The following is a 21,616-nucleotide window of genomic DNA, read 5'->3' on the forward strand; positions in this document are numbered from 1 at the left end:
CATACAGATTGAGGAACATCTTCTATCTCAAGGCTACCAGACTGCTAAACAGCAATCACTAACTCAGAGAGACTGCTGCCTACATTGAGACCCAATCACTGGACACTAGTCACTTTGAACAATGCCACTCTAAATAATGCCACTTTAATAATGTCTACATATCTTACATTACTCATATCACATCTATATACTGTATTGAGACCCAATCACTGGACACTTTAATAAATGGATTACTAGTCACTTTAAACAATGCCACTTTAAATAATGCCACTTTAATAATGTTTACATATCTTACATTACTCATATCACATGTATATACTGTATTTTATACCATCTACTGCACCTTGCCTATGCCGCTCGGCCATCGCTCATCCATATACTTATATGTACATATTCTCATTCACCCCTTTAGATTTGTGTGTATTAGGTAGTTGTTGGGAAATTGTTCGATTACTTGTTAGATTTGTGTGTATTAGGTAGTTGTTGGGAATTGTTAGATCATTTGTTAGAATGGGCGTGGGTTTGAGTCAACTAGGATAATTAAGACTTTTAGCTTAAATACTTATTTTCTATAAAATTACCAAGCTCTACAAATTGAATAGGGTATAAGTTTATTTTGCACTGTTATTGTTGTCATTCGAACATATAGACTACACTAACGTCAATAATAAATAGACAACATTTGTTAATTTGTCATTGGAAAATAGTCCAATGCCTTGCAAACATACTCTTTACTCTTTATCACCGTATGGCCATGCAAGACCGGAATTGTGAGCGGGGCTTAAGGGGCCTGCCACGCTCTACCGTACCCCATTGCCCGTCCAAATAAAATATTGAAATAAGTATAATTTATTTGACCGAGAATGACGGATCAATCTCAGTTTAAGGGAAGCCCGTGATTTGGAGTGTGGGAAAAATCTTTCCAACGCTCCCGGCCTCGATAATCACCAAGCCGTGTGAATGAGCAAAATATAATGATCTGATGATCCCATTTATCTTGTGGAAACGTCATTGCTTTCTGTCCAGTGCTCACTGGCATGGAAAACTGAGGGCCGGAGTAGGCTAGTTGTTGCAAGTTCGCTAGCGACAGCGTCCGGCCAGAACAAGTGATGATTTGATACAATGTTGCACTTCACTAGCAAAAGCTCAAGTCATATGACAGATAGAAAGGGAGGCAGACGGGCAGAGTACATAGATGAATGTGATTGAAAGAACTGGAATTGTCTTCGGGATATTTTTTACTGTTTTATTTGTCGGCTTTAAGCCTATGTATTTTACTTAGTTGATGGTGGAAGGTATAGATAGGCTTTCTGTTGCATCTCTGAGTTATATGCTCTCATTTATTTAGCCGCCAATGGATCACAGTGTATCAATGTGTCTATATGATAGAGGCTAATGCTCTGGGCATAGTTTAATTTAAACTTTTAGATTTGATCATTTTACTATGATTAAACACGTGACAATTTGAGAAACGAAAACGTTATTGTTTAAATTAAACTGTTCGAAGAAAATGCACATATAAAAATAATCATAACTGGCACGCAGATCGGTAGAAATGGTAGGAGACATTGTAAGCTTCCCCAAACTTGAAACTCACGAGCTGGCTATGTTATTTAGTCTTTACTACTACAGCCAATAAACAAATTGTGAATGCGCAAGTGCGTGCACACATAGGAGGTCCCTTGAAAAAACGTGACCCCCTATGGAAATCAGCCCGTCCAACTGATTCGTTCTGCCGCCGGGTCTGTGGCCATGGACAGTCTAAAATTCACCTGGGAAATCCTCACGTGACTCATTGGGCGGTATAAGGGGACAAGACCAAGGGACTCCGCTGCAATTACACTGACACTGAGATAATAAACACATGCCATACGGACCTGCAGAACTGCAATCAAGCGTAGAAGAAATCAGTCATGTACCTGTCGTTCACAACAGTTGTTACCCTTCTTGTGGTATTTACAGGTGCATTCAGCGCTCCGGTTAACCAACCAGTTGGAATCAGTTGGGATAACGTGAAACTTAAAGAGTATTCTTTACAACTGAATCAACTTGCTAAACGTCTCTTAATTGAGGTAAGTTGATTATCATCAGTATTCCGTAGCTATTGATAATGGTAGGGTGATGATAGAACTGATTTGAAGTAGGCTAGGCTAGCCTGGTTCTTGATGCTTTTGTGGGACCTTGGTAGTCAGAAAGTTTTAAGTGGAATTTAAAAGTGCCTGCCGCAGGTAGGTTACTTAAACGGAATTTGTCTCTGAAACTTTCCATCATGTCTTGCAGGAGTTCAGTCGTTTGAAAACTGTGGAAAGAGTTGTCAAATGGCCAAGAGTACTGGTGGAAGCCACAGACAAATGTGATCCCACAAATCTAAGAGCAGATTCAACGGTAAGTCACAACTTCCATTCTGTTGGTGGAATCCATGGACACATGTGATACAAAACCAATCTCATCATGAGGACCAACAAGGTCAACAAGACACATACGTGGTCAATGGTTATACACATGCACATTTTTCAGAATTTTTAAAGCACTAACCAGTTCCATCATTTGTCACACACAAAATATGAATTGGTTGAGAAACACCTTTACAAAATGAAGATGATTAATAATATTTTGTCTTTTTACCATGATCCATAAAGCCTTGCCTTAAGAAGATGGTTTCTGCTCTGAAGAACTACAGGATAGTATTTGTGATAATTAGTCAGTTCAAGAGTAGCTGTACAAAAGTTGGAGAGAAGTTGAACAAAGTAGTGGAAGAACTCCTTTTTCAAATGGGGGTAAGTCCAGTGTATTTGATGTCTGAATCTACTGATTTCAATATCTTATTGACTGAGGTGCTGCATATCCTTACTCTAATTGATTTGTAGGAGCCCCATCCTGATTCAGAAGAGAATTGGTCAAAAGTGAACAGCTGGGAAGAGCCAGGACTGTGTCGTGACAATATTGAGAAGCTGTTCTCCTTCTCCATCCTCATGGCTCGGGTCTTTGCCCCTGGTGATCCTGCAAAACACATAATGTATTCAACTAAATATTGTTTCTAGAGCTGGGAAACAGGCCACAATTGATTCGTCATCTGTGATCCGTTTCAGTATTAGATAACTTAGTAGTAGATGGACATCTAAAGTCATTGTATGATCAATTTGGTCAAAATAGTCAGAAAAGACAAGTAACTGTTAGGGTGTTGTGTGTTATTACAATGTTTATGAAACATTTCAAACACACTTACATATCTGCCTGTGTTCCACTATGGAACAGTTGTTTATAATTAGGAATGTATTTATATTTGTATGTATCCATATTAATGTATTAACATTTTTATAAAATGTAATTGTGAAGTAACTTAACATATTTATTAAAATATGTATTTATTTAACTTATTTAATTTATGTTAACACATATTTATCTGCCAATATAATATTTTTTAAACAAAGTGTATTTATATTCTTGTATACCGTTCTCCACGTGTGTCAAATTGCAAAAAAATAATAAACTAACTTTTAACTCTTGTTGTTGTTGTGTCTATAACATGTGACTAATTTTGCCTTTACATCTACTGTAATAATAAATATCATTCAACAGCTGAGAAAAGAGGAATAATCTATGCTGGGGAGGTCATAGAGGAATCCCTGATGGCTGTTACACGATTTCCCAAACTGCAGTCAAGCAATAAACTACATAAGAAGGAAGCTGTGCTTTCCTAAAACAATCCTCTTATTCTGCATGAAGGTGGACAGCTTCCTATTGTAGCCTCATACTTCAATATGTCTATTATTGTCGGTGGCTGTGTAATGCTGACTACAATTCCTTCAAAGAATGATTACGTAATGTTGACATTACGGAATGTTGTACTCACTTTTCCAAAAAAGGAACTTGCACTCAGTGCACATGAGAGAACGAATACAAGGAAGGTTGGTTTATGACTCCTCCCTTCGTTGAATGGGCAGATCTCTAAACAGGGCTAGTTAAAAAGCAGACTGACATACCTGTCTTATGTAAACAAAAGCTTTTAGATGCACATTTCATGGTTCAGCAAAAGTATATTTTTTGGCATTACATCTGTGAATTAATATTTAGAATACCAGTAGCATATTGTGAGGCACATTTTACACTCAGAACTACACTTTTGTTTTTACACAATAGCCTATATTTTTTTATTAAATGGACTATGAAATGTTTGGTAGGGCAACAGAGAACAAGGTGGATTGTTTTATTTTAAAATATTATCAACAACCACCATTTGAATACAATTATTTTGTATTTTCTTTTCCCTTTTAACATTGGGTAAAAATATGTTTAATGCATATTTGGATTTTCTGTCCACTCATAATAACGTTATTATAACGGAAGATTTATGATAAATGACGTGAAACCTTTAAAGGTAATCCAAAACGAACAGGGGCGGGGTTGAACATGTTTAGGGATTTCCTGGTTACAACATAAGGTGAGTTTCTAACTAGCTAGGTGAGTTTCTAGCTACATTGTCAGGAAAGTTTGATATAAAATGCTAAATGTAATGGATTAGCACACTAGTTGACAGAATCTAACGCAAGTAGATAGATTTAAGTAGATTTTGCAGATGCATCTACGTTTTCACGGCGCAAACAGCTGTTGTTATTTAGTTAGCTAGCTAGTAGCTAGTTTAGCCAGTTAATCGACTGTAGTGTTTCCAGTAGTTAAACTTTCCTATATCGTAAAGATCCATGAAAACAAGAATTAGCTTTTTGGTCTTAATTGAATGTCAGAGTTTGGCATAATGTTAGCTGTGTGGTTAAGGTTAAGAATCATATTTTAAGAAGATCAGTTGTAGAAATAGGCTGGGTTTATGACTTTGTGGCTGTGGTAACTAGTGACGACCCGAGTGTAGTGGCCAAATCAGGCCTAAAGTTGCTTGAGCTACTCAGTCAGATGAGTTAAAGCTAGACCCACTTGCTTTATATTCACAACAAGATATTAGCTAATGTTAGTTTTAGACTTCTCTTAGTAGTTAGTCTGTGAGGGAAGCATTATGGCTCTGGGGATCAGTGGCAAAATTTCGGAATTATCAGTTTCCCAAATCCACTTGGATTGGAATTGGAAAAGATTTACAATATGTTAATAGCTAGCTACCTACAATAATAGGATGCAATCAAATATGGTCACTCACCTGGCCTAGTGGCTAGATTTCTACTTCCCCTTGACATCAACTTTCTGTATCTGACAAGACCTACCTCATCTTCTCTTGTTGTGATCTGTGAAATGAGTAATTGAGGGGGCTCTGTGAAATATTCAAATTATGTACTCATTCTACTTTTGTTTTGAAACATTTTCACAGAATTTAATTCTAGATTTTCTGTTAACACCATTATCTGGCGAGGGACAAGCCATAGGCCTAGTTCCTTTAGATTCCTTTCCTCTATTAAGCATCAATGTTTTCTGTATCAAGCCTGTATCAAGCTTCAATGTCCAATGACCATCATGTGTAATCCTCCCGTTCCCTCAAGATGAATGTGGGCGTGGCTCATAGTGAGGTAAACCCCAACACGCGGGTGATGAACAGCAGAGGGATCTGGTTGGCCTACCTGTTGTTGGTCACCGTGCTGCACATCGTCCTGTTGAGCATCCCTGTCCTCACGGTGCCTCTTGTCTGGACCCTCACAAATGTCATCCATAATCTGGTCAGCCCAAGTATTTATAGTTTGTTTATCATTTTTCCAATCAAATGTTCTCATTTAATACATTTCTATTTCAACTACATCATGAAAAATGAGGGCTTGTATTATGACATTGTAATGACTAATGAGTGTGTCCGTTGATCTAATAGAGGTGTGTTTATGTGTGATCTGTCTACCACAGGTGATGTACTTATTTCTGCACACGGTAAAGGGCACTCCTTTTGAGACACCGGACCAGGGCAAAGCTCGCCTACTCACACACTGGGAACAGATGGACTACGGCATTCAGTTTACATCCTCACGCAAATTCCTCACCATCTCACCCATTGTGCTGTAAGACTGAAAATCTGTGCATACTAGATTTTGTTGTTAAGTTTTCCTTATGGCTTGCAATGATAAATGAACGTAGAAGAGTAACTATTGAATTATTGCATCCTTGTTTGTTATCAGCATTGAATAATAACCCTAAACTAGCTGTTAATTCTTCAGGTATATTCTTGCCAGTTTCTACACCAAGTACGATGCCACACATTTCCTGGTCAATACAGGCTCTCTACTCAGCGTCCTCCTTCCAAAGCTGCCCCTATTCCATGGAGTACGAATATTTGGGATCAATAGGTACTGACTAACACAGGTGGATAATATCAGATTTATATTCTATTTATGTGTACTTGTAAGGTCCAGAGGCGGAAGTGAATAAGACATGTTTGGTAACTTCATGAGCTGTTTGAAGGGCATTGTTGTTTTTATTGCACAGTTCATTTTCGCTCTGTGACTAAAAACAAAGAGCCAAAATGCACTGAACGCCAAGCTATATGATTAAGAGTTACTGAGTGCCTCTGCTTTATTTCATTTAATTTATTTTCGTTATTTGACATTCCTGATCTATGTGTGCAATGTGCTTGTATCCTCAAACCATTACTTTCTCTTTTGTCAGATGACATGTATTTGACGTTGTTTTCTAGAAAGAACTATATTGTGAACGTCATCACCTTCAAACCTGAGTCTTTATAGGATTACTTGTATATGTCCACACATTGGAATGTGTGATTACATAGTTTAGGATAGTGGCATCCATATAAATATAATGTTGGATGCCATACAAATTGAATGTTGGTAGTCTTTGCAGTGCCTTAAATGTTTCACTTGGCTGATACATTTTTTCCATTTAGTTTGGTAACAATCAATCCATGTGACGACTCTTATTGGAGATCAATTTCCATGTGAGCATTCTCAATAAATTATAGTGTCTAATAATAAACTTGCAATATCAGGATTGATTTGTCAGTGTAAATCTAAATACTTTGTCTTTGTATGGAAATTTGGGGTACATCCAGGGGCATACAGCATTGTCATTTTGTGTACAAACACAAGTGCAGCAAATTAATAGATACACCCAAGACAAAGTAAAATTGTTGCATTGATTGTTCTCATCTAATTCCATAATGCTCCAAGTGTGAAACCTAAGGGGAGTGTTCAGCAGTGAGTAACAACAGCAGCACAGGAGTAAAGTGACATTGCAGGGAACTGAGGGGTCGGACCATCATGTAAATTCTCAGATTACCTGTACAGGCATGGCTGTGAGCTGTGAGGATTCTGGGGAACTCCACACACTTTATATGAGGCCTGTGTGGAGGGCTATACCAATTCCTATGATGTGCTGATAGACTGGAGGGATTTCCCCCCCCCCCCCCCTTCCACCAGAGCTATGACCATGTTTTCATTGGAGTGATGAGGTTAGGTGGTGTGCTTGCTCTCTTCTGGGGGAAGTAGCATAGGGGAAATTGTGTCTTGGATAATAATTTGACTACGCTGTCAAACATGCCAATCTTTTTACCTGGGAAGTACATGCAAATTATCTAATAGCTCCATCAGCTGTCAGACTGTAGAATCCCATATAGGGTTGCCTGACTTGCCCCCACTGTCTGCAATGCAAACAACATTTGGGACACCTTTTCCAAGGTAGTGAAAATCAAAAGTGTTGCACCACCTGGCTTGTGAATTGTAGCTAACAGGATTACGTAATGAAAACCTGGTAATATTGAAGGCTGTCAAGGTAGAAATTTGAGTTAGACAAAGCGGAGGTGTTTGTCCCAAAATACCAGAGGATACCCAATGATGACCCTAGTCATCTTTGAATATCAGCCTGATACCAAGTAGCCATACCTCCTGGATACCATATACAGGGGTGTAAAGTACTTAAGTAAAAATACTTTAAAGTACTACTTAAGTAGTTTTGGGGGGTATCTTTACTATTTATATTTTGACTACTTTTACTCCACTACATTCCTAAAGAAAATATTTACTTTTGCCACCCATACATTTTCCCTGAAACCCAAAAGTACTCATTACATTTCGAAGGTTCAGACAGGACAGCAATATCGTCCAATTTACCCACCTATCATTATAACGCATTGTCATCCCTACTTCCTCTGATCTGGCTGACTTAACACAAATACTGTGTTTGTAAATTATGTCTGAGTGTTGGTGTGCCCATCTGTAAAAAAATAAAAAATAACATTTGGGCTGTCTGGTTGCATTTACTTTTTACTTTTGTTCAAGTATGACAATTGAGTACTTTTCCCCCCACTGTACTTAAGTATGTTTAAAATTAGATACTTTGACCTTTACTCAAGTATTTTTTTACTGGGTGACTCACTTTTACTTGTGTAATTTTCTATTAAGGTACCTTTAATTTTACTCAAGTATGACAATTGAGTACTTTTTCCACCACTGACCAGATACATGTAGATATCTCCATTTACAACCATATTACCTGATGATTATCCAATAGTTTACCCTAAAACCAGCTAATAGAGCAATAGGTACTCGAAAATGGTTCTGCTTCCAGTTGTTTTATTTTACAACCATTGATTTGATGCATGCCTTTGAACTACTACATGCAAAAATCACCAAGCCAGTATTGACTATGGATATAAATAGCATTGTTAGATACAGTTTTGCATCATTATTGACAGAATTTCTGCGTATAGGTTTTTGTCTGAAGTATATCTGAAGTACCCTAGAAGTTTCAAATAAAGCTACATGTTCCTGGATGTTCCTCTACGGTTTCTATGAAACCACAACTCCTTATAAAACTAGAGATATTTTCCCAAAATTATAACAGAAGAAAAAATTATAAATTATTCAGTTTGGACATTATTTTCAGAAGTCTGTGCTCTTACTCATCAGTAAAACTTGGGGGATTTCATGTAACTGTCCTAGAGTAGCTTGAGAACCACTCAAATAAAAATAGGTGGGTAAAGATAAGTCTATGCTGCAGGTAATCAAACCAGAAAACTGAAGTACACGGTATATAGATAAAGAAAAGGTATATTGCACCCCCTGTTGTTTGTGTAGAGTAGTTTCAACATAACTCATACAGACTACATCATTCAGTACCACAATCTTTTGAGGTTTTTCTACTCTGTATTCCCCTTCTACAGGCAACAGGCTGGTGTAAATGTCTCAAGATTAAGTGGCGTTTTACAATATCATGAATTTATTAACATCCACATGATTATTTACAGTTTCAACCTTTTAGTTGATAAAGAACAAGATGGGCAGGGTGGTCCTGATCCTAGATCAGCACTCCTACTCTGAGACGCTTTGGCCCAGATCTGTATAGGTATACGCAAGACAAATTACACAACATAATACAGAATTGCAGCCAGGATACTAAAGTACAATATCTCACAGTATAAAAATATTATCCATTTCAACACATTTTGTCTAAAATAAAAAATAAAATAAAGGCAATGCTTGTGGTATGAAACCTAGAAATCTCAGTACAAATAAAACAAGAAAAAAGATTCAAGTTAAAAATAACTAACAACCATTTTGTGATGTGTCACACACGTCAAAGAACGATTAAACTACTTGCAATGATATCCTTAACCATTACATATATAAATGGTATCCTTAAACAAACATGAGCATATATATATATATATATATATATATATATACTCAATCAATGGCTGTAAACATGCTTCTTCAAATACCAAAATACACTGAACAAAAATGTAAACGCAACATGTAAGGTGTTGGTCCCATGTTTCATGAGCTGAAATAAGATTCCAGAAATTTTCCATACGCACAAAAAGCTTATTTCTCTCAAATTTTGTGCACAAATTTGTTTACATCCCTTTTAGTGAGCATTTCTCCTTTGCCAAGAGAATCCATCCACCTGACAGGTGCGACTTATCAAGAAGCTCATTAAACAGCATGATCACTACACAGGTGGAACTTGGACAATAAAAGGCCACTAAAATGGGCAGTTTTGTCACACAACACCACAGATGTATTGAGGGAGTGTACAATCGGCATGCTGACTGCAGGAATGTCCACCTGAGCTGTTGCCAGAGAATTGAATGCTGATATCTCTACCATTAGCCACCTCCAACATTGTTTTAGACTTTGGCAGTATGTCCAATCGGCCTCACAACCGCAGACCACGTGTAACCATGCCAGCCCAAGACCTCCACATCCGGCAGCTTCAACTTCAGGATTGTCTGAGACCAGCCACCCGGACAGCTGATGAAACTGAGGTGTATTTCTGTCTGTAATATATCCCATTTGTGGGGGAAAACTCATACAGATTGGCTGGGCCTGGCTCTCAAGCAGCCCACCCACGGCTGCACCCCTGACCAGTCATGTGAAATCCATAGCTTAGGGGCTAATGAATTTATTTCAATTGACTTATTTCCTGATATGAACTGTAACTCAGTAAAATTGTTATAGTTCTTGCACTTATATTCTTGCTCAGTATACTAACTTATTCCCAACAGATGTCAGCTATGAAATAATTTCCTGTTTACGTCAACGCGTTTGACAACGCAAAAAGTCAGTTATTTAACATCAACAATAAGACCAAAGAAAACATTTTTACATTAAAATATCTCCAAAAATTTGCCCTGGCAGTTTACTAATGAGGAAAGACAGCGAAATAATGTTGTGTCATTGCTCCCAAAAAATTAAATGCCAAACATTCTTAAGTCTTCATAAACTTGCTCTTGCTGAGGAGTGTAACACAACAAAGCATGACCAATGACTTAGCAAGCTGATTCGCAAAAATATTCTGAAATAACTTTATTATTTTTTAGAAAGACTAGCATGAAATGTGCATTGTCTAATTGACTCAATAACCAAAACACATACTGTACCCAAGCTTAGCTTTCTTAATGAACCCGAAAATCTACAGTTATTTCTGCTTGTTTATCAAAGTTAGCTGGCTACCTCATTCATCCTGCTTTGTAGTATAGCCCTGTGGTCAAGTTTCTCAGCTGAATTTAAAACACTGGGATAAATCCAAACTTTATAAATATGCCCCTAACTCGAGGGAGTTCTCCACATGAATTAGATTTACATTTTAAGTTCAGTACATTCCACTCAGGGTCTGGCTTTAAGTGTCAACTTACAAAACTGGTGGTTGCCATCAGCAATCTACAGTAGGATCTATGCCTCAACTTGGATGCAATACATTCTCACAGGCATACTAATGGCCAGATTCCACTATCTCCTGGTGATTCATTAACACCTGTCTTCAGGTTGGAGGAGAACTGTGAGGGTTAAAGGCCAGTCAGCACTATGCTCCATCAACCTTGCTGCTACAGGGAAAAACACCCATCTATGCATCTTCACAAGTCTCTGTCATTCCACCCAAGGTCTCCTCTTTTCAAGCCGTTCACCATATTCTCCTCATCATTGTCCTCATCCGTGTCAAAGAAATCATCCTCAAAGAAGGATCCATATTCCTGTGCATGCACAGAAACCTCATTTGATATCAGGTGAGGTGAGCCCTCCACAAAATCTGCAAACCTGTGGATCAGACAAAGCATTGTCTTTATTCCAAGCTTCTGTACCACACTGACACACATTTTTAGTTAAAACAATGAATGGGAAAAAGACACAGTTATGTGACTAGTTGACCTAAAAAGACAACCATAACCCCCAGACCAGATGCTAGCTCTTCGATCCAGCAGTAGCCAATGTACATTTGACTTGTTTAGAGCACAGATAACCAGGGGTTGATACCAGATCATTAAAAGCAGAATGAACATCATTAGTCAGTATTTCAATGCAACAACGGTCTGTCACCTTTTTGGGGACTGTAGTCGAGAGACTGTCTTCCAGGTGCTGAAGTCTGGACTGCTGCAGTACTTTCTCAGCTCCTCCAGGGCACGTTGCGTCTCCTCCTCCCCCTGTTTCTGGAACTCTTCTTCAGTCAGCAGCCGACGAGGCTCTGGCTTCCAGCGTAGAGTTGGCTTGACTTTACTGCACAAGAGGATTGTACACTATAACAGCAGCAGACAACATGTCACTTGACACCAATACAGGAATGTACACATGTTACCTTGAGAGTAGTACTACAAACTAACACCTACTTCCACGCAAGAAGGAGCAATGAAACAGGGTACTCCAGGTTCTTAGAGCAGAATGTAGCAATGATGGTGGCCAACGCCACTTGCTGAACCTGGATCCCAGCGTAGATCAGCAGCAGGCCAAAAAACTGCAGCGTCCAGGACAGGATATTGATACTCCTCTCCTCCACAAGAGGGCCATGACGATAGCACACAGCAAAACTGATAAACCCAACCACTGCAGCATAGCCTAGGGGACACAGACAAACAATTCATGTAACTGTTCCTATTACAAACATGGAGCAATGGTTGTGAACTAATTACAGATTTTAAAAGTTTGAGAGGCAATGTAGTTCTCAGAGTTTGTTGTGATTGTGTTTAATACAATCAATATTTACCAAAAGCCACGTGCCAGTGCTCTCTCAGAATCAGCTGCAGGTTCCTGAACACAAGCTGGATGACGTAAACAGAGAAGGACCAGCCACCAACTATCACCACGTAAAATGGGCTTTTCTGAGAAAATAAAAAGATATGGGTTGTGAAATCTAAACATATTTGTATGACTCACGCACATTATAGAAATCAGAAAGGTCACCAAAACATTAACTATCTGGGTACTCTGACTTGTTATTGCTTTGTTCAAATCAAACTGTTAGTAGTGGGTGTGATTAGCTATGAGGCTTCGATATAGAAGTGTTGACTTCTTACCTTTGGCAAAAAGCGTGCCATGACGAAGATGAGGATGATGAGGGAGGCAATCATACCTGTGCTCATGCCAGCAGAGTAATAGAATACCTGACTCCTGTTAAATAGCAACAAAAAAACATAGCCGATATTATCTGGACCATGTCATTTAAATAGGGGGGGTAAAATTTGAACATAATCCATTTAGTTACCTGCTGAGCGAGTCTGCAAAGATGAACAGCAGCACTCCAGCCAAGAATGTCACAAATAGGAAAATGTCGAACTCTGTGGGAGTGAAGCACAGACAGCAAAGATAACACAAAATGAATGGGTAATAGACATGTAACTAACAAAGCAACCCCACTTTTCCCTTTACTTACTTCGTGTGGGCTTTACAGTGTATATTGCTGCAGGGTCGATGGGTTTGATCTTGAAGCAGGTCTTTGGGCTGAACAGGCTGATGCTGAGGGTGGTTTCATTGGTCTGCTCATGCATTAGGTACTGCACCAGACCCCAGACACTGAAGTGTTCTAGCTCCTGCAGCTTCTCCTCATCCTCCACAACAGTTACCTTCAGCTGTTTTGAGCTCCATACTCGAACCTATCGGCAATACAACACAAGTATTAGTTACACCCAAATACATACACACACACATTGTATTATATATAATACATACACACACATTATATATATATATAATACATACACACGCACATATTATATATATATATACACACATATACACATACACACACACATACATACACACATATAGGCTCTCTTTCAAATAAGAGACTGTTTTTATCAAAGCCTGAGGTCCGATCTGTCTGTGCCATCATGCCAACCCTTTTGTCACTCCAGCAATGGACTTGACAAGAGCACAAATAGACCTGGGAAGAGGAAATTGTTCTCTTGCCTGGATTCTTGTCCATGTTTCCTTCCAACCTGGGACAATAGGGTTGAGATAGCAGTAGTGATTTGACCCTGTTTTGGCAGACTCTTGGCCATCTTTGATATTGACTATGTTGATCTTACTTCCTGTGAGAATGATAAGATGTTAGGGTCAGCTTCGTGCATTTGCTATCCAGCAAATCAAATTGTATTTGTCAAATGCACAGGATACAACAGGTATAAGCAGTAGAGTGAAATGCTTAACCAGCTAGCAAACTCTACTCAACAATGCAGTAATATTAAATCACAAGTCAGCACGGACTGTATTCACCAGTAAACCTCTGTATGCTTTACATATCTGCTAGCAAGCCAACTAAAGCTGGACATTGGCTTTCATAGGACTGGACTTAGCTAGTTATCCAGCTAGCAAGTAGTAACTACTACTAGGTTATGTAACGTTAGTGAGCCACCGAAAATAAACCACGAACTATTTGGCTAACGAGGTTAGCTGACTAGCTAGAAAAGCAAGCTGACGTTGTGGAAAGTGAAGGGCGACACCAGCTGGCTGGCTAACTAGTTTCTGGTAATAGCTCAACTTTCAATTAATCTCTTAGAATTAAAATGAATTAGTTAAATGTCTAATCACCTGGCTACTGACAGACTAGCTAACGTTAGCAGGCTGACTAGATAGTTCACCTGGGCCAGCTAACGTTTGCTAGCTCAGTTCAGATACGCCTTGTTAATACCTTGGGTTCTCGAGAATAACAATAACTACGCTAGCTGGCCTCATCGAAAACGAAAAGTTCGCCTCTCACATTTCATATTGGCTATCAAATTCCCCGGACAAAATTACCTAGCTAGAAACAACTCTACCTGAGGTTTGTTGTGTACTTAATATACACAAAAGCACAATTATAAAAACTATTTCGGAGAGAGGTCCATTTTTCCATTTCATGAATCCCGCCATGACAGACGACTATATAGAAACCACGTGGTTCTTGTTACAACAACTAACCAATCACATAAGTAAACTGTTCCGATACGTTGAAGATGCGAAAATGGCGTGAATGTTTGAATTTGTAAAAACAAATATGGGAAAATAAGACATTATGTGGTATATTTTCTAATTATGATGAGTTTATTTGAAAGAATTTAGATAAATAAATCACACGTCTTGTGTCAAATAAATCATTTAAAGAAATCTCGTATGCATCACAATCCAGAAATGACAATATTTCCTGTTCTCTTTCTGCCACAGTAACCCCTCGCCGTAACGTTAAAATAACTGCGGGAAAGCAGTCCCCGATAGGCGAGGCAAACAAAGGACAGTGTGTGCCGGTTTCCAATGTCAGTGGATGCGGCGTCTAATAAGCGCGTAGTGGGCGCGGCATGTAGTGGGCGTGGTATATAGTACGCTGTCTGCAGATATGCTGTGTTTACGTTTAGTCACAACTAGGATAGTCGAAAATGTGTGTCTTGCTAATTGGCTGTACTTATACACGTACCCCAATAAACCAGTTAGCAAGTCGGACTTGACTGAATATCCTAATTTCCGAATAGCACCTGAACGCGGCAATATACCCTACTCCAGTAGGTAGCCATCCAGTCTTACTAAAATATTTCAAATGACCAATGAATTACTGTAGACGGCGTTCTGTGCATACCGTAGGCAAAGCAGTCCCCTCTGAGCCATATCACATAAAACTCAGCAAAAAAAGAAACGTCCTCTCACTGTCAACTGCAATTATTTTCAGCAAACTTAACCTGTGTAAATATTTGTATGAACATAACAAGATTCAACAACTGAGACATAAACTGAACAAGTTCCACAGACATGTGACTAACAAAAATGGAATAATGTGTTCCTGAACAAAGGGGGATCAAATCAAAAGTAACAGTCAGTATCTGGTGTGGCCACCAGCTGCATTAAGTACTGCTCATGGACTGCACCAGAGTTGTCAGTTCTTGCTGTGAGATGTTACCCCACTCTTCCACCAAGGCACCTGCAAGTTCCCGGACATTTCTGGGGGGAATGGTCCTAGCCCTCACCCTCCGATCCAACAGGTCCCAGACGTGCTCAATGGGATTGAGATCCGGGCTCTTCGCTGGCCATGACAGAACACTGACATTCCTGTCTTGCAGGAAATCACGCACAGAACGAGCAGTATGGCTGGTGGCATTGTCATGCTGGAGGTTCATGTCAGGATGAGCCTGCAGGAAGGGTCCAACATGAGGGAGGAGGATGTATTCCCTGTAACGCATAGCGTGGAGATTGCCTGCAATGACAACAAGCTCAGTCCGATGATGCTGTGACACACAGCCCCAGACCATGACGGACCCTCCACCTCCAAATCGATCCCGCTCCAGAGTACAGGCCTTGGTGTAACGCTCATTCCTTCGACAATAAACGTGAATCCGACCATCACCCCTGGTGAGAGAAAACCGTGACTCGTCAGTGAAGAGCACTTTTTGCAGGTCCTGTCTGGTCTAGCGACGGTGGGTTTATGCCCATAGGCGAAGTTGTTGCCGGTGATGTCTGGTGAGGACCTGCCTTACAACAGGCCTACAAGCCCTCAGTCCAGCCTCTCTCAGCCTATTGCGGACAGTCTGAGCACTGATGGAGGGATTGTGCATTCCTGGTGTAACTCGGGCAGTTGTTGTTGCCATCCTGTACCTGTCCCACAGGTGTGATGTTTGAATGTACCAATCCTGTGCAGGTGTTTTTACACATGGTCTGCCACTACGAGGACGATCAGCTGTCCGTCCTGTCTCCCTGTAGCTCTGTCTTAGGGGTCTCAAAGTACGGACATTGCAATTTATTGCCCTGGCCACATTTGCAGCCCTCATGCCTCCTTGCAGCATGCCTAAGGCATGTTCACGTAGATGAGCAGGGACCCTGCGCATATTTCTTTTGGTGTTTTTCAAAGTCAGTAGAAAGGCCTCTTTAGTGTCCTAAGTTTTCATCACTGTGACCTTAATTGCCTACCGTCTGTAAGCTGTTAGTGTCTTAACGACCGTTCCACAGGTGCACGTTCATTAATTGTTTATGGTTAATTGAACAAGCATGGGAAACAGTGTTTAAACCCTTTACAGTGAAGATCTGTGAAGTTATTTGGATTTTTACAAATTATCTTTGAAAGACAGGGTCCTGAAAAAGGGGCGTTTCTTTTTTTTGCTGAGTTTACCACATCTCCGTTTGATGTTGTAAATTATCACATCACATAACATAAAGGCCTTTATTCACAGGCACTTTATTTTCTGCAACTGTGCTGACCAGTTGCTGACTACCACGGATTAGTCCTTTAATGTAGGCCTAAGTGGTCGTCAATGAAAGACCATAGAGCTCGCTAGAGCTTGTTCGTCCTAAAACCTGAAAATGAGTTACCTCTGGTTCATTCAACCATCCCTATAGGGAAAATTAATGGGGAAAGAATAGGGTTTTGGGATGAACGCCGAAAATAAGTCCAAACCAGGCTTAGGAGATCTCTTCTGTTTTGTTCTATTAGATAATATCAGTCAGTTAACATGAACTTTATGAATGATGAAGCCTTTATGTGCTTTTTCAAAATTACATAAATGCTTAAAAATTCACAAAAATGTACTTTAGCTGACGGCAATTATCTCATAGAACAAAACGTATAAGATCTCCTAAACCTGTTACTGCAGACCTTATTTTTGGCGTTGATCCAAAAACCCTACAAAAACGTCATTAATTTCTCCATAGGCTTTGTCCAACGAACCATGGCGGAGATAGTGCCTACAAAAAGATGTCTTTAGGCTAGCGGTTAACTGCTTCCCTGGGCACGGATGATGTTGATTAAGGCAGCGCCCCGCACCTCTCTGATTCAGAGGGGTTTGGTCAAATGCGGAAGACTGAATGCAGTTGTGCAACTAACTAGGTATTCCCTTTTAGGATTTATACATTTAGTATATGTACACTGATTCTTGAAGAATATTGCTTATCAATGTCTCATGAGCTTAGTTCAACTGTTTATTTAAAAAAAAATGTAAACAAACACCTCAAAACATGGATAAAACTATAATTTTGATATCATGGATAGTCAATCCTTGCATCCATAGCTCCGTCTATGAATTTGGAAGTGATTGCATTTCTCCAGCCCCATACCTCAGTTTTTTACCAAAGGAGGGGTGGGGGGGGCTGCTTTGTTATTGTTTCTACTGCTGATTGCCGCTTTAAGTACATTACTGTGATTGTTTTTAACTAAAATGGTCAAAAATAAACAAAAATAGCTTCTTAGCAAAGAGCAGTCTTTCAAGCAAGAATTTTGCTAGAACTGTTTGGGCGTGGTCTGAGTTGGGAGGGGGAAACTGAAAATGAGCTGTTATTGGCAGAGTGGTTTGGAACACTCTTTCTTATTGGTCTATTAACTAAGAGTGTGTTTGTAAATTCACTCTGGCTATCTACTCGATTTCAGAGCACTCTCGTCTGAGTGTGCCAGAGCGCAGAATAACTGAGGAATTTAAGAATGCGCAACACCAGTTGAATATGACCGGTGTCAGTCAACGTAGGCAAAAAAGTTTAAATTGTTGGCTGCAGCACAGTTACAGTCACCAAGCTCTAGATAACACGAAAACAGCCTAACCGGCTCTGCTAGGGCGAGTAAAAACGTCAGAGTGAGTTGTTCTCTCATTTGTGTCTGGAAGTAGCTAGTATGCTAGCCAACTTTATCCAGTTAGCTTGGGTGCTTGACTGCCGTTGTGAGGTCAGAATGCTCAGATCAGCCAGTGCGAATGATCCTAGAGCGAAACGTTCTGAATTTAGGGACTGACAATCTGACAATGCTCTGAATTTACAACAGCCAGAGTGCACTCAGCGCGCACTCAGGCACTCCAGAGTGAGTTTACGATCACACCCTAATTCACTGCATGGTGATGTCACCATGGAAGGCCAAAACTCCCTCCCACCAAAACAGGCTGAAATTTCAGGCAGTCTTTTTAAACAGCTCTTACACTAAAAGGGCATTATCACAATTTTCACAATTTTACAGCATTATTCCAACCTCATAGTGTGAAAATATATATCAAACACAGGGAAATCACGTTTTTGACTGCACTGGGCCTGTAAGGACCAATGGAATGGTCTAAAATTTACAAACTCTTCCCAAACAGGGCACCAGGCCATGCAAAACAAACTCACCCAGTGACTTTAGTCACCTCCTCTGATGTCATCCACTATGTCACAGGGAAAAGCATTGTCTGTAGCCCTTATCAGAATTTGGTCTTGTTGCTCTTTTGTCTTTTCAAAATAGAATCTGTATAGTGAACATGGACTATATTTTATTTTATTTAACCTTTATTTAACAAGGCAAGTCAGTTAAGAACAAATTATTTTTTACAATGACGGCCTACCAAAAGGTAAAAGGCCTCCTGCGGGGACGGGGGCTGGCATTAAAAAATATATATATATATAAAAAAATATAGGTCAAAACACACATCACATCACGACGAGACAACACAACATTACATAAAGAGAGACCTAAGACAACAACATAGCAAGGCAGTAACACATGACAACACAGCATGGTAGCAACACAACATGACAACAACATGGTAGCAGCACAACATGGTAGCAGCACAAAACATGGTACAAACATTATTGGGCACAGACAACAGCTCAAAGGGAAAGAAGGTAGAGACAACAATACATCACGCAAAGCAGCCACAACTGTCAGTAAGAGTTTCCATGATTGAGTCTTTGAATGAAGAGATTGAGATAAAACTGTCCAGTTTGAGTGTTTGTTGCAGCTCGTTCCAGTCGCTAGCTGCAGCGAACTGAAAAGACGAGCGACCCAGGGATGTGTGTGCTTTGGGGACCTTTAACAGAATGTGACTGGCAGACCGGGTGTTGCATGTGGAGGATGAGGGCTGCAGTAGATATCTCAGATAGGGGGGAGTGAGGCCTAAGAGGGTTTTATAAATAAGCATCAACAGTGGGTCTTGCGATAGGTATACAGAGATGACCAGTTTACAGAGGAGTATAGAGTGCAGTGATGTGTCCTATAAGGAGCATTGGTGGCAAATCTGATGACCGAATGGTAAAGAACATCTCGTCGCTCGAGAGCTCCCTTACCTGCCGATCTATAAATTATGTCTCTGTAATCTAGCATGGGTAGGATGGTCATCTGAATCAGGGTTAGTTTGGCAGCTGGGGTGAAAGAGGAGCGATTACGATAGAGGAAACCAAGTCTAGATTTAACTTTAGCCTGTAGCTTTGATATGTGCTGAGAGAAGGACAGTGTACCATCTAGCCATACTCCCAAGTATTTGTATGAGGTGACTACCTTAATCTCTAAACCCTCAGAGGTAGTAATCACACCTGTGGGGAGAGGGGCATTCTTCTTACCAAACCACATGAACTTTGTTTTGGAGGTGTTCAGAACAAGGTCAAGGGTAGCTTGTTGGACACCAAGAAAGCTTTGTTGTAAAGCATTTAACACAAAATCTGGGGAGGGGCCAGCTGAGTATAAGACTATCATCTGCATATAAATGGATGAGAGAGCTTCCTACTGCCTGAGCTATAGGAAGTCCCATTGCTTTAGGACTTGGTCAGGTGGTTTAAGCATGTCCCAGTTTAGGTCACCTAGCAGGACAAATTCAGACTTAGTGTAAGGGGCCAGGAGAGCTTAGGGCAGGTAGGGTACAGGCTGGTGCTGATGGAGGACGATAGCACCCAGCAACAGTCAAAGAGCTATTTGAAAGTTTAATATTTAAAACCAGCAAATCAAATTGTTTGGGGACAGACTTGGTGGAGATAACCGAGCACTGAAGGGGATCCTTGGTAAAGATTGCCACTCCCCCACCTTTGGAAGATATGTCTTGCTGAAAAAGGTTATAACCAGAAAAGGTTAACATCAGTATTCAAAACACTCTTCCTTACCCACGTCGCAGTAATGATCATATATCATATATGCATAGTCACTTTAACTATACATTAATGTACATACTACCTCAATTGGGCCGACCAACAAGTTCTCCCGCACATTGGCTAACCTGTCTTTTTACTGTTGTTTTATTTCTTTACTTATCTATTGTTCACCTAACCTCTTTTTTGCACTATTGGTTAGAGCCTCTAAGTAAGCATTTCACTGTAAGGTCTACACCTGTTGTATTCGGCGCACGTGACAAATAAACTTTGATTTGATTTGATTTACTTTATCAAATATAAAACATAATATTATTATAGTGACATAGGCTAATGGTTTTATTGTGGGGGGGATATTTTTAGCCTGGGATTCTCATCAGGCAAGGGTAGGCTTACTTTAAACTTAAATATCTAGGTCTATTAAATAACGTTATATCATTTTTTTTAAATAGATAAGACAAACTTTTAAACAAAACAGCAATTACAAAACAAATTCATTCCTTATGAACCAACAAGTTTCAAGTTTTAATGTCACATGCACAAGAACAGTGAAATGTCTACACCTGTTGTATTCGGCGCGCGTGACGAATAAACTTTGATTTGATTTGATTTGAGTTGACCAACACATCTGGATTGGAGCTGTGAACCCACACTTTCAACTGATCCATTTTAGGTAATAAGCTTCTAGTGTTAACGTGCAGAAAACCCAGGCTTTTACGAGAGCAGAAATCAGTGAAGCAGATATCAGAGCACAAGTCAGAATTGGGGCAAGCAACAGTAGATGGGCCAGGGAGTACATGCACATATCCAGATGTCAAGAAACAGATGCTGAGCCAAACTGCTTGTTGACTTGAACAAACAAGACGAACTAGCACAGACAGACAGAAAACACAGGTATAAATACCCAGGGGATAAGTGGAGAAGGAGGGAGACACCTGGAGGGGCTGGAGACAAGCACAAGGACAGGTGAAACAGATCAGGGCGTGACATTCAGACTTGGGATTAGGACTACGTCCCCTGGCCTCCGATGACCTCATCCCCATGCATCACAGTTTTTGAGATCTCCATTCAACTCACTCCTATTTGTGCCTGCCCTGCCTTATATCTCCTTTGGTCTCCATTCCTCACCAGCTCTTATTTCTCTA

The 21,616-nt window shown here is 39.9% G+C and overlaps 2 protein-coding genes across 3 annotated transcripts; one reads left to right on the top strand and one right to left on the bottom strand.

The window, feature by feature from the left end:
- Window positions 1-4,377: 4,377 nt before the first annotated feature.
- On the top strand, window positions 4,378-6,927 carry LOC120059250 (ORM1-like protein 2). 2 transcript variants are annotated; one of them, XM_039008151.1, is made up of 4 exons: window positions 4,378-4,441; window positions 5,481-5,654; window positions 5,833-5,984; window positions 6,141-6,927. In XM_039008151.1, the coding sequence occupies exons 2-4, from the start codon at window positions 5,481-5,483 to the stop codon at window positions 6,274-6,276; spliced, it is 462 nt and encodes a 153-aa protein (XP_038864079.1). In that variant the 5' UTR covers window positions 4,378-4,441; the 3' UTR covers window positions 6,277-6,927. The 2 variants fall into 2 exon arrangements, with proteins under 2 accessions (XP_038864079.1, XP_038864080.1); XM_039008152.1 differs by lacking the exon at window positions 4,378-4,441 and adding an exon at window positions 4,442-4,461.
- Window positions 6,928-10,717: 3,790 nt separating this feature from the next.
- LOC120058891 (nuclear envelope integral membrane protein 1-like) lies at window positions 10,718-14,563 on the bottom strand. The gene is made up of 9 exons (XM_039007636.1): window positions 14,462-14,563; window positions 13,614-13,735; window positions 13,078-13,297; window positions 12,910-12,982; window positions 12,722-12,815; window positions 12,412-12,526; window positions 12,038-12,263; window positions 11,751-11,927; window positions 10,718-11,471 (listed from the first exon to the last, which is right to left on the bottom strand). The coding sequence occupies exons 1-9, from the start codon at window positions 14,553-14,555 to the stop codon at window positions 11,291-11,293; spliced, it is 1,302 nt and encodes a 433-aa protein (XP_038863564.1). The 5' UTR covers window positions 14,556-14,563; the 3' UTR covers window positions 10,718-11,290.
- Between the last annotated feature and the right edge of the window lie 7,053 nt (window positions 14,564-21,616).

The sequence above is a fragment of the Salvelinus namaycush genome, chromosome 14 (assembly GCF_016432855.1).
Source record: "Salvelinus namaycush isolate Seneca chromosome 14, SaNama_1.0, whole genome shotgun sequence".
Taxonomy (NCBI): Eukaryota; Metazoa; Chordata; class Actinopteri; order Salmoniformes; family Salmonidae; genus Salvelinus; species Salvelinus namaycush.

Bases quoted from the DNA above. Each gene is read 5' to 3' on its own strand.
- LOC120059250 (XM_039008151.1), top strand. From the start codon at position 5,481: ATGAATGTGGGCGTGGCTCATAGTGAGGTAAACCCCAACACGCGGGTG. The intron at 5,655-5,832 runs GTCAGCCCAAGT...TGTCTACCACAG, and splicing joins CAAATGTCATCCATAATCTG to GTGATGTACTTATTTCTGCA. The intron at 5,985-6,140 runs GTAAGACTGAAA...TTAATTCTTCAG, and splicing joins ACCATCTCACCCATTGTGCT to GTATATTCTTGCCAGTTTCT.
- LOC120058891 (XM_039007636.1), bottom strand. From the start codon at position 14,555: ATGGCGGGATTCATGAAATGGAAAAATGGACCTCTCTCCGAAATAGTT. The intron at 13,298-13,613 runs GCAAGAGAACAA...TATTGCCGATAG, and splicing joins AAACATGGACAAGAATCCAG to GTTCGAGTATGGAGCTCAAA. The intron at 12,816-12,909 runs GTAACTAAATGG...GCTATTTAACAG, and splicing joins TTTGCAGACTCGCTCAGCAG to GAGTCAGGTATTCTATTACT.